The sequence below is a fragment of the Phragmites australis genome, chromosome 23 (genome assembly GCF_958298935.1).
Source record: "Phragmites australis chromosome 23, lpPhrAust1.1, whole genome shotgun sequence".
Classification (NCBI taxonomy): Eukaryota; Viridiplantae; Streptophyta; class Magnoliopsida; order Poales; family Poaceae; genus Phragmites; species Phragmites australis.
In genome coordinates, this window is record NC_084943.1 from 21136854 (window position 1) to 21148584 (window position 11731).

An 11731-nucleotide genomic window follows, 5' to 3' on the forward strand; every position below is an offset into this window, starting at 1 on the left:
TGGAATACTGACATGAACTCATTCTTGAACTTTAATCATATGAATAAAGGAAAATTCAAAAATTGAATAAACACAATTTAAAGGGATCAACAAAACATTTGTCAAGCAAAGAAAGCTAATCATGGGTTCGTCATGCACTTGCCTTAACTGTGACGAGAAGTCGGTCTCACACCGCTAGCACCGACGCTTCCAAAACCTGAGGAACAAGATTGTACTCAGAAGTTGTCCCAAACGACCACATGACTAAACTTTGGATGTCGGAACTTCTCTCTCTACCAAACCCCAGAAGCCCGATTCTACCTTTTTCTCGAGAGTTCAACTAACACACGGGGTTACTTGCTGACTGAGCTATAACGCTCATTCCGCTTAACCAACGATAGCAAGGGATTACAACTGAAGCATCTTCAGGGAATTTCCTGCAACTTTGCGTTTACGACTTAGGCGACATCTTACTCTAAGTAGGTCGAAAACCGATAATTGAGTTACTGCGTCGAGGAAAACCTACTAGATAGCACACTGTTTTGAACGTTTCTCCTAAATCATTTCTCCAAATCGAACAAGATCACGCCACTAGAACGATATTGATGATACCTACGACCATCACTTTAAACACAAAGCTGGAACTGGCTCCACTCATTGCCAGCCTTAGAATTTACTCTTGTGGCTAGACAGTCAAGCTTCCACTCTCACGTCCAATGTCAAAATTATCCGCCAAGCTATCGATAAGGATCTAGGGATTACAAAGACATCACCCTTGCTGTGTGAATCATGAACTGACGACAGATCGACGAAATCCCTAGAAAAATCCCCTTCTCCCACCTTTTTCTTCTTTCTCTTTTTTTTTCGTTCTTTTCTTCTTTCTCTTTTCTTTTGTTCTACTCCTCCTACTCGGTAGCATGGCTCGGCACTGGCGGCGCAGTCCAGACGGCGTCGAGTGGCAGCGACGCCGGCCGGGGGGAGGGGGGTGGAAGCGGCAGGCGACCAGGCGCGACGGGAACGACACTGGGTCTGCGACGGCGCAGCAGGGTGATCGAGCAGCGGTACAACACGACGCAGGCGGGGCTGCGATCGGTGGTGGTCGACCGGCGCGATAGGAGGCGGTGCGGCGGAGTAGAGCCATGGCAAGAACGGCGGTGGCTTGCTGCGTGACTGGATATTACATGGAGGTTGCGGCAGATGGTTGTGAGCTTGGCGTCGACGGAGGCATTTTTTTTTTGATATTACACGGAGGTTGTGGCAGATGGCGGTGAGCTTGGCGTCGACGAAGGCGTTGAGCGGGCCCACGAGGTGCCCGTCACCCTAGCGGAGGGAGGGGAAGTTGAGGCGAACGAAGGCGTATGACGAGGAAGAGGGCGGCAGAGGCGGGAGCTGTGAGGGGGTGGCGGTGGATCTGTGGATCCACGCCGCCTCTGCTCTCTGGCTGCCACACCGATTTCGCGCTGCACAACTGCTATCAAGTCGCCCCAAAGCTTCATCATCGCCCGCTGACCGCTCCAGCGCCCTCTCTCTCGCTCCCCAGCTACCGGAGCGTCGTTCGTCGTTGAAGTCCCGAGGTCACCGCCGCCCTCACTCGTCGACAGCCACCTCGCCCCCTCTTCGACCTCCCTGTTGGTCAAGGTGAGATCCTCGTCCAGCCCTGATCCTCGTCCGGCCCTGATGCTCTCCTGCCACTCGCTGTCGAGTTCCAAGGCTGACGATGAGGTCTCCTCCCAACTCCGGTGACGCCTCCGTCATGCCCGAGCCCCTTTGCCGTCTCAATGGTCACAGTAGGTCACCATCAATCCGAGCCATTACATCAAAAACCCATGGCCACGATTAGATCTAGAACCACAATGTCCAGCTTTAGCCAACCAATCAGGAGCCATCACGTGTCCTTCATAATCCCAGTCAACCGGTTGTCCAGTTAGCATCCACCTCGATCCCACATGGCATTCACCTCAGCCTCAGAACCCAGTCAACATTACACAGTTGTCAACACGTATGACGAAACCACCATCAAAATCAGTTAAGAAGGTAAATTGCACTAGTTTGAATAATTGGGGGAGGTGGAATATCTGGTTTTGCGGTTGGGGGGAGGGACAAACAGACACGAGTAATAGTTGAAAGAGGTAATATAGAATTTTTCCTTATAAAAATAGACATTTGTTTGAAAAAAGGCAAAATTAAGTGAATACCATCGTAAATGTTCCCATATTAAAAAATATCATCGGCTGTGAGGATGACATATAGACCCAGGGCCCACATGTCACCTCACACCGATGATATTTTTCAACTTTTACGATTTTTGCGATGGTACCTAGCAAAAATATGCATAACTGAACTATTGTCATCTGTTGGAAGTGCGACAGGTTTAAAAAAAATATTTCGTTCCATTGCTCTGAAAATTTATAAAATTCAAAACACTATCGAAATAGTCATGAAATATTCTGAAAAGTTTGGTGGTGTAGAGAATACTATGATATTATTCAAAAAAATTTAGAAAAAAATATGATCTGGGTAATAAGAAAAAAAGATAAATTTTACTGTACACAAATTTTTTATTTTTATATTTCAAAAATAAAAAATATTTTTATTGCATCAAGAACTGTGCAACTTTTACCGATGTCTGTTTGCCTATACAATCATCTCCCGGTCAGGGTTCAAAAAACCGTCGGTAACCGCTCAAAAATCGCGGTTACCGACCTTCCCGGTCCGGTCCGATTTCAAAAACCGCTCGGTAACCGAAATTTGAATTCAAAAAATTCGAAAAAATAAAAAAATTTAAAAAAAATTCAAAACAAATCTTAAAAAAAACTAGACACAATTCTAAGAACTTCTGTGAAAAAAATTTTCAAAACTAATGTCGTTTGCATCATATTCTATAGGGAGAAAGTTTGAAAAAAATGAAAAAAAATTGAAGCGTGCGGCTCAATTATTAACTCACGTTAAGGAAAAGTGTAACATGCAAACACATATTTTTCTTGTATAAAACGTATTTTAAGAGAACCTTTAAAATTGATTTCACTTTATTTAGAGTTTTATTAAATTCTCTATGATTTTTACAAAGTTCACAAGCATAAAGTGAATATGTTAAGAAAAATCACTGTAATTAATTTTTTCATGTCTACTATTATTTTTGCTACGTAAATAATAATATAAATAAGCTAATGAAAGTGGTTTCACTAATTTTTAAGGTGTGATGGGTCAGTTATGAATTAATCTAGTCGCAACACATTTACACAATCATGCATGTTACAATAACTAATTCATGAGTTCATATATTTTTAAAAGATATAGGATCATGTAAGAAGACTAACAAAATTAGTTTCATGATTTTTGGATTAGCAAAGAGTAAACTATGCATTTACCTTGGTTTAACAAATAAAATTTCTCACAGAAAATTTTGAACTTTTTTATAAGTATAAATACTTTTATCATGTAGATCATGTTACAAGGAATCCAACAAAATTTGTTTCACTTGATTTGAAGCTCGGATGAATTAGTTATTGATTTTACAAGATTGAACCCTTTTTTAGATTTTTTGTTGAACTGCGCTGAAATTCGATAAAACCGCTCGATAAATCGAGAAAACCGAGCGGTTACCGAGCCAAACCGCTCGGTAACCGACCGAATCAAAAATGCGAGAAAATCGCTCGGTAACCGACCCAAACCGCTCGGTAACCGACCCAAACCGCTCGGTTACCGAGAGGGCAAAAACATAATTTTTTCGCAAAAATTTAAAATTTGCCGAATGAATTTTCTCCGAATTTTTTTGAATTTTTGACCGGTAATCGCGGTTACCGCGGTTTTTCGGTTACCGCCGGAGGTCGGTAACCGACCTCCGGTCGGTAACGCGAACCTTGCTCCCGGTTTCCTACTAACAACAGTGTTATCTGGACACTTAGGTTTCCTACCTAACAACAGTGTTATCTGAACACTTATGTCTTTTTTTTTTTCAAATCAGACGTTCTGAGTTAGATTTCGAATTATATTTCACGTATTTAAATATTTTCTACCAAATCAAATATCTAGATCTGAGTTAAATTCTGACAACTATTTTCTATCTACGTAACACTGTCTAACAGTATGAATGCTGCAAGTCATTGCTCGAACCGAATTCACTGTTCGGTTCACAGACCAACACAAGATGGAAACATAAATCTGCTTCACTCCACTAAAGATGGGCCAGATAAAATGGACCGACACGAGGCACGATTATTTTGGCTCGATTCAGGTACGGCATGGTACGATGGCTAACGGGTCGGATCGGCACGATATGATGACTTAGATCGTGTCTGAGCTAGAGCCGCGGCACGACAGGTCGGTACAGTATGGTCCGTTTAGCTGTTCATATTTTTTAGTATTTTATGTAATTTGTTTAAATCTAATATCATATGGGATATGTGATACAATGATAGTGTGTTTGACTCATAAGTAGAAACTCGGGTGTTTGATTCCAAGTGAAAGCAAGTTTATGTGATTTTTTTAATTTTTCGTAGATTGACGGGCTAACGAGGAAAAAAAAAAAAAAAAACCATCGAACCTATTATACCGTGACCCGATCTTAAATAAATCGTATCTGAACTGAAATCGCAGCACGTAAACCGATATCTATTTAACTAACGAGCCGTACCTAAATAGATTGTGGCTCAATAGACATATATCGCGCCGGACCGGCCCCCCCTTTAGCCACACTGCCAGCATTACTCTCACCCCATCAATCATGTCCCAATAAAATAAACCTCTGGAACCACTTGTAGGTGAATGTCAATCATGTCCCAATAAAATAAACCTCTGTAACCACTCCTCTCACCCCATCAGAAAAACACACGCTCGTTAACATCAAGGAGAGGAGAGTGGGAGACCTCAGAGGAATGCAAAGAAGATCGAGCATGGTCTCTCTCTCTCTCTCATCAGTGTGAAGTATTTGTGCTGTGAGCCTGTGACGGTGTTGTGTTGTTGCATTTGCATGGCAGATGGTTGACAAGGGGTGTGAGAGCTGCAGGAAGTGGCACGAGCATTACTACTGGGAGCACATTGATGTGACCAAGATCCGCTTCTTCAAGCTCATGACCGGAGATTTTGCCAAGGGCATTGTAAGTGTCAACGGTCCAATACCCTGTCAACTGAATGCTAATTCGTGTTCTGATTCTTAAATATACGTTGTTTTAGAACATTTACAAGTTTCTGTTAAGAAAAAGAAAGTTTTCCCAACAATATACAAAAACAGTTTAGATTTATCATGCGGAAACAATGCCAGTAGAGATTTGTCATAACAAGTACCTGACATTTCATTAGATCCTTTTTATATAAGTTTATCAGATGTGAAAAGGTACCGGTTCAAGGAGGCCGTATACCAAATTACCAATATCTGAAATGAAAAGATAGAATGAATTGCCTTCATCATACAAGTTGTGCATCATGTAGCTCTTAAAAATTATTGTTGTGGTGGGCACCTTGTCCGAACTCTGTGACTGGAAAAGTGGAGATAAAACGTGAGTACAAGACATATTTACCTTTTTTAATCTCGCTAAATCTTAATCTTGGGAACACTTATCGTAACACTGATGTACTGGAAGGCATTAAAATATGGTCTTAATTTATGCACACTTTCAAGTTTCAGTTAGTTCTTCAGATTCAGCTTTTTTCTTTTTTGCGATAACAGTTGTTTGTTAATTATCAAGCTAAGAGTTGCCTTAGTTACTATAATATTATCTTCTGAAATTAACCATATGTTGCTTTTAAAGAAACTTAACCATATGAGTAATGAGTTCTCGATTTTCTGTTTTCGTCTTAGAGTATACCGGAGAAGTTTGTGAAGAATTTCAAGGGGCGGATCACTAAAAGGGTTTACCTGAAAGCGCCCACCGGTGAAACATGGCACGTCAGCGTAACCAAGAGCGCCGATGAACTGCTCCTCATGTCAGGATGGGAGTATTTTGTCAAGGCTCATGAGCTGCAGGAGAATGACCTCCTGCTCTTCACATGCAGTGGCAACTCTTCCTTTGAGGTCCGGATCTTCGAGTCGAGTGGCTGCGAGAAAGTGCCTTCTCTGTTTGGTCCTAATATGTGCAAGCATTTCAACGCTATGGCTGCTCGACATGCTGATCACTACTCTCTGAGTGATTCTGAGTCTTCTGACGATGATAGCACGCCATCACGGCTGGTTGGATCCCCTAACAATGCCTCTACTTCGAAGAAATCGAGTGGCAAGACTAAACCAAGTAAGTAGAACCGGTACAAGTTTGCAGGTTAACATTACATTGTTTGATTACAGCAGGTAATTGTATATGAGATCTCTTACTATATTTCTCTTATAAAGTTTTTTTCTTAAAGCCAGCTAACTGATAGACCTGAAATTGTGCATCGTCAGCGATAGGTTTTTCCTGATCATTTTCAACATGTAAACCGATATGCATAATAATGTACATTTTTTTCACAGGGAAAGAACCTGAATCCTCAAACAGCAGCAGCTATGATGTTAAGCATGAGGCAATGGAGGGAGAGGAGAGCGATGACAGATACGCCGACTCCAAGTACTACTACTCCAGGTTTGCCAATTGGCTAACAGATGAGGAAAAGGAGGTCATTCTTAGTTTGTCTTCCATCCGACCGGACAATCCTGCATTTGTGTCTGTTCTGCAGAAAAACCATGTTCAACGCAGGAACAACACTCTGGTGAGTGTATTCATTTAGCTAGAGTAAGTAAACGATTAAATATAATACCAGCATTAGATTTCTGCCTTGGTTAACTTAGGCCTATGCGATGTTCGCAGGAAGTTGAGCTTTTGTTAGAAGTTTTCCTCTGTCCAATATAGTAGCTACCCCTTGTCTGAAACAACCAAATGGTAGTTCTTCATGGAGTCTTTGTCTAGCCGATCAGATAATGTCTAATACTACAAATCCACAGGCACCTAAATGTAGCAAATTGTATATCCTTATGATTAAATTGTCACCAACCTTAGAGTATTGCTAACAAATAAGCGTTATCTAACAGAAAAAGAATCCGGCACCAAATTGCCGTTGGAGTTTTATAGATGGCAAATATTCTTGTGCAGACCATCCCCAGCAGATTTGCTGCTGATCATCTTGAGGCGAAAGCGCAGGAGATCATACTTTGTAGGCTAAACAAGAAACAGAAGTGGTTCGTTAAATACTATTACACGCGCCACAGCCGGTTCTTCCAAAACTTGCAGTTATTCAAGTTTGTGAGCGAAAACAAGCTTCGCGAGGGCGACATCTGTGTCTTCGAGCTGATGAAAGGCTCAAGGAGGGTGATGATGACTGTCCATGTCATCAGGAAGGTCGACGACCGGTTTGTTCTGGTGGGCTAAGTTCTTGTTTGTTGCACTGTATTATGTCCTCCTAAGAGTTGGCATGTAGAATGTACATGTACAGGTGTGGTTTCTGCAGTATGTACTATGTAGGAGTAGCACTGATAATTGAAGCTAGAAGTGCCTAGCAATGCCTTGCATGCAATGCACTTTTGTGTCCTGTAAGGGTTACTTCTTGATGCAGTAGTGTGGCTGGTAGAACAATTGTGACCTGTCTGATAGATGTTCTAAGCAAATGGTGCCCTAAGATTGTGGCTTTTGCTCCTGTACCTTATTTAGTTCTCCCGGATAATGCTGTGGTCTCATGGTGTCTGTCCTTGGGTGTTGTTTCAGGGGCCAGTGGAAGGTTGTAGGTGCAGTAGATACGGTGGAATGAGTTGCAGCGATATGCATCTCATGCATTGCTGTGGCTTCTGTTTCATTTTTATGGTGATATGATGTGTATTGCTATTGACGTTCTGAAATGGTGACATGGCATGTGCTGCCACTGTGAAGTTTGTCAGCTAAGATGGTAGGTTTCAGCTGAGTTTTTGGAACCTGAATACCTGATCGTTTCTGTGCGACTTTGCTGTTGCCCAAATGCAAAACCGAACCTTAAACAGCTCTGTTTAGGCAACTATCTGAGATTACACTGATTTTAATTGATGCTTGTTTGAGACAATCATCTTGTGACAGCAAAGTTCTTGAAACGATTGGGCGCTGCTAGCAACAACCACGGTTCACCTTACCGACCAAAGCTCGGTTACCGAGCTCCAGCGATAATCGAAAATTCATGGTTACCGTGGTAACTGGTCGAAAATATAAAAAAATTCGGACAAAATTTATTTAGCAAAATTTAAAATTTGGAAAAAAAAAATCGTGATTTTAGTCGTTCGGTAACCGGTCGGTTTGGACATGTTACCGAGCGATTTTTGCGATTTATCGAGCGGTTTTCTCGAATTTTCCGTATTGTCGAAAACTGCTCAGTTTTCTCGGTAACCACTCGGTTTTCTCAATTTATCGAACGGTTTTCTTGATTTTCAGTGAAGTTTAACAAAAACCCAAAAATTATCTCAATCTTGTAAAATCAATAACTAATTCATCTGAGCTTCAAATCAAGTGAAACAAATTTTGTTGGTTTCCTTGTAACATGATCTACATGATAAAATTATTTATACTCATAAAAAGGTTCAAAATTTTCTATGAGAAATTGTATTTGTTAAACCAAGTTAAATGCATGTTTACTCTTTGCTAATCTAAAAATCATGAAACTAATTTTGTTAGTCTTCTTACATGATCATATGTCTTTTAAAAATATATGAACTCATGAATTAGTTATTGTAAGATGCATGATTGTGTAAATGTGTTGCAACTAGATTAATTCATAACTGACCCATCACACCTTAAAAATTAGTGAAACAGCTTTTATTAGTTTATTTATACTATGATTTACGTAGGAAAAATAATAGTAGACATGAAAAAGTTAATTACAGTGCTGTTTCTTAACATATTCACTTTATGCTTGTGAACTTTGTAAAAATTATAGAGAAATTAATAAAACTCTAAATAAAGTGAAATCAATTTTAAAGATCCTCTTAAGATACGTTTTATACAAGAAAAATATGTGTTTGCATGTTAAACTTTTCCTTAACATGAGTTAATAACTGAGCCGCACGTTCCAATTTTTTTCATTTTTTTCAAACTTCTTCCCTATAGAATATGATGCAAACAACATTATTTTTGAAAAAAAAAATTCACAGAAGGTATTAGAATTGTGTCTAGTTTTTTTTAAGATTTTTTAAATTTTTTTTTATTTTTTTCGAATTTTTTATTTAAAATTTGGTAACCGTTCAGTTTCTGAAACCGAACCACATCGAGAAAGTCGGTTATCACGATTTTTCTCGATTACCGTCGGTTTTTTACCTGGCAACAACACGGAATATTATTTTTTTCTGTTCCATAAATTTCAACGAAAGGAATTAGTCCTGTTCACTGTTCACTCCACTTACTGCCATCTTTATCTCCTCCCCCAAGAATCCTCGTGTTCCTCGCAAAATACATAAATTTTAGAAAAGGACAACGCTAGTGTATCAGCCACCATAACCCCACTTGTCAGTGGGCCAGGTCCATGAACAATTGGTCTACTAGCTTCGGACTGAGCATATGTCAAATCTCACAGTGACCAGTAACAGCTCTCCCTCGTTAACATCAAGGCGAGAACACATCAGCCACACCCATCACTCTATCAGAGAATGCAAGAAGAACAAGGCAAGAACTCTCTCTTCCTCCTCTTCTGCGATTCATCAAGTGTGCATGCTTTGCAACGTTTTTTCTTTCACAAAAAGAGAAAAATTGCAGCAGTTGTGGCTGTGACAATGTTCTGTGGTTTTGTATGGCAGATGGCTCATCAGGGATGTGAGAGCTGCAGGAAGTGGCAAGAGCACTGCAACCAGGAGCACATGGATGTGAGCAGGATCCGTTTCTTCAAGCTCCTGACTGGAGATTTTGCCCAGAGCATTGTGAGTATCCACTATCCTGCCAAGCTAGTAATTCTTCAAGTTGTTGATCCTTTAGCTGTCATGTCAAAATGTGACAGTAATTAATAGTTTGCAGTACTCACTGATTTTTTACTGAGATTATTTAAGTTACTAAATGGTGTGCAGTTTTTTTATCAGACACGTATTGAAGTTTATTTTTCACCATCATCCACTGAAGATAATTTAATTACATGAGATCTCTGTCTACTGGTTTCATCTTAGAGCATACCAGAGAAAATTGTGAGCAATCTCAATGGGCATACCACCAACGGGTTCAACCTGAAAGCACCGAGCGGCGAAACATGGCGCTTCGGTGTAACCAAGAACGCCGATGAGCTGTTCTTCATGTCAGGATGGGGTGATTTTGCAAGGGCACATGAGTTACAAGAGAATGACCTCCTGATCTTCACACGCAGTGGCAACTACTCCTTTGATGTCATGATTTTTGACGCTAGTGGCTGCGAGAAAGTGTCTTGTTTCTTCACCGGTAAAAGGGACCCTTGCATGAACAAGCGTTTCAACGGCATAGTGGGTCAACAAGCTGAGTACTGCCTTCTTAGTGAGACTGATGATTCAAGCATGCCCCCTCACAAGGCCTCTACTTCAAGGAAGATGAGTGGAAAGAATAAACCAATTGGAAGTATTTGCGGTATGTTCTCACAAGTTGTTCTTTTTGACAGGGGTTGGTGAATGCACACACCTTTCACCATTTGCAATCAGTAATGTGTTTTACTCGCTCATTATCAAATGTAAGTTATCAAGTTTATATGCATAATGTGCAACTTTGACAGGGGAAGAGACTGAAACTCCCAACAGTAGCAACTACCATGTCAAGCATGAGGCGATCGACGAGGAAGAGCAGATCGACGAGGAAGAGCAGAGCGACGACAGGCATGCTGATTCCAACTACTATTACTCAAGGTCTGCCAGTTGCCTAACTAGCCAGGAACGGGAGGAAATATTCAGTTTGGCGTCGATTCAGCCTGGCAATCCAGCATTTGCGACTGTCCTGCAGAAGACCCATGTTGGTCGCAAGAACAACTTGCTGGTCAGTTCCACTGATCAACTACTTGAATCAAAACAAAATACTTGCAGTTTCTTTCTGTTTGCTAATTTATACCTACATACAAAATTTCCGTGTAGTGCATCTCTCGGATTTGGTAGGAAACAGACGGGTTTTCTTTGATCACAAATCTTGCGACTGCGTGCCTAAATATGGTGGATCAGTGATTCACTAGGTCTCGTCGTAAACCTAATTGGTTACTTCCAATTACATGATCAATTGTACATTACCATCATGAGTATCTTTTCTGGATGCCAAGACTACTCCAATCTCATGCTAGTATGTAATTAGTGTATGACTTCAATGTGTTCCTATTGCTCTTTACTGTGAAATGTGTAGTCAGTGCTGAACCAGTTAGTGTTTTGCAATGCAGATCATCCACAGTGGATTTGCTGCTGACCATCTTGAGAGGAGATCCCATGACATCCTGCTCCTCAGACCAAACAGAAAAGAGAAGTGGTATGTCAGGTACTATCACGCGAGAGCCACCAGAGGCTTCAACTGCCGCCGCTGGATCAAGTTTGTTCGCGACAACAGGCTGCGCAAGGACTATGTCTGCGTCTTTGAGCTGATGATAGGCGCAAAGAGGACGACAATGGTCGTCCATGTCGTCAGGAAGGTTGATGGAAGGCTTGTTCTGCTAGGATAAGTTCTTATGTCCTCCTTGTTACTTATGTACCATGTAATGTGCAAGTAAAATGTGCTCCCTGCAGCATGTATGCACCCCTGAGAAGTGAGAACTGAACTGGTTTGGTGCAGTGTTTCATGCTACTAGAAGTCCAGAACCAGGTGTCAGGTGTGTGAATGGTACTAAGCAAATGCTACCCTAACAATTTCCT

The 11731-nt window shown here is 41.0% G+C and overlaps 2 protein-coding genes across 3 annotated transcripts; both read left to right on the forward strand.

The window, feature by feature from the left end:
- The first annotated feature begins 4807 nt into the window (after nucleotides 1–4807).
- Nucleotides 4808–7421, forward strand: LOC133906661 (B3 domain-containing protein Os12g0592300-like). The gene is made up of 4 exons (XM_062348625.1): nucleotides 4808–5075; nucleotides 5777–6203; nucleotides 6422–6657; nucleotides 7038–7421. Exons 1-4 carry the CDS (start codon nucleotides 4956–4958, stop codon nucleotides 7311–7313), a joined length of 1059 nt encoding a protein of 352 aa, XP_062204609.1. The 5' UTR covers nucleotides 4808–4955; the 3' UTR covers nucleotides 7314–7421.
- A 2105-nt stretch (nucleotides 7422–9526) lies between these two features.
- LOC133906660 (B3 domain-containing protein Os12g0592300-like) lies at nucleotides 9527–11731 on the forward strand. Of its 2 annotated transcripts, none has more exons than XM_062348623.1 (5): nucleotides 9527–9560; nucleotides 9692–9811; nucleotides 10052–10478; nucleotides 10621–10877; nucleotides 11266–11731. In XM_062348623.1, the coding sequence occupies exons 2-5, from the start codon at nucleotides 9692–9694 to the stop codon at nucleotides 11539–11541; spliced, it is 1080 nt and encodes a 359-aa protein (XP_062204607.1). In that variant the 5' UTR covers nucleotides 9527–9560; the 3' UTR covers nucleotides 11542–11731. The 2 variants fall into 2 exon arrangements, with proteins under 2 accessions (XP_062204607.1, XP_062204608.1); XM_062348624.1 differs by lacking the exon at nucleotides 9527–9560 and adding an exon at nucleotides 9570–9599.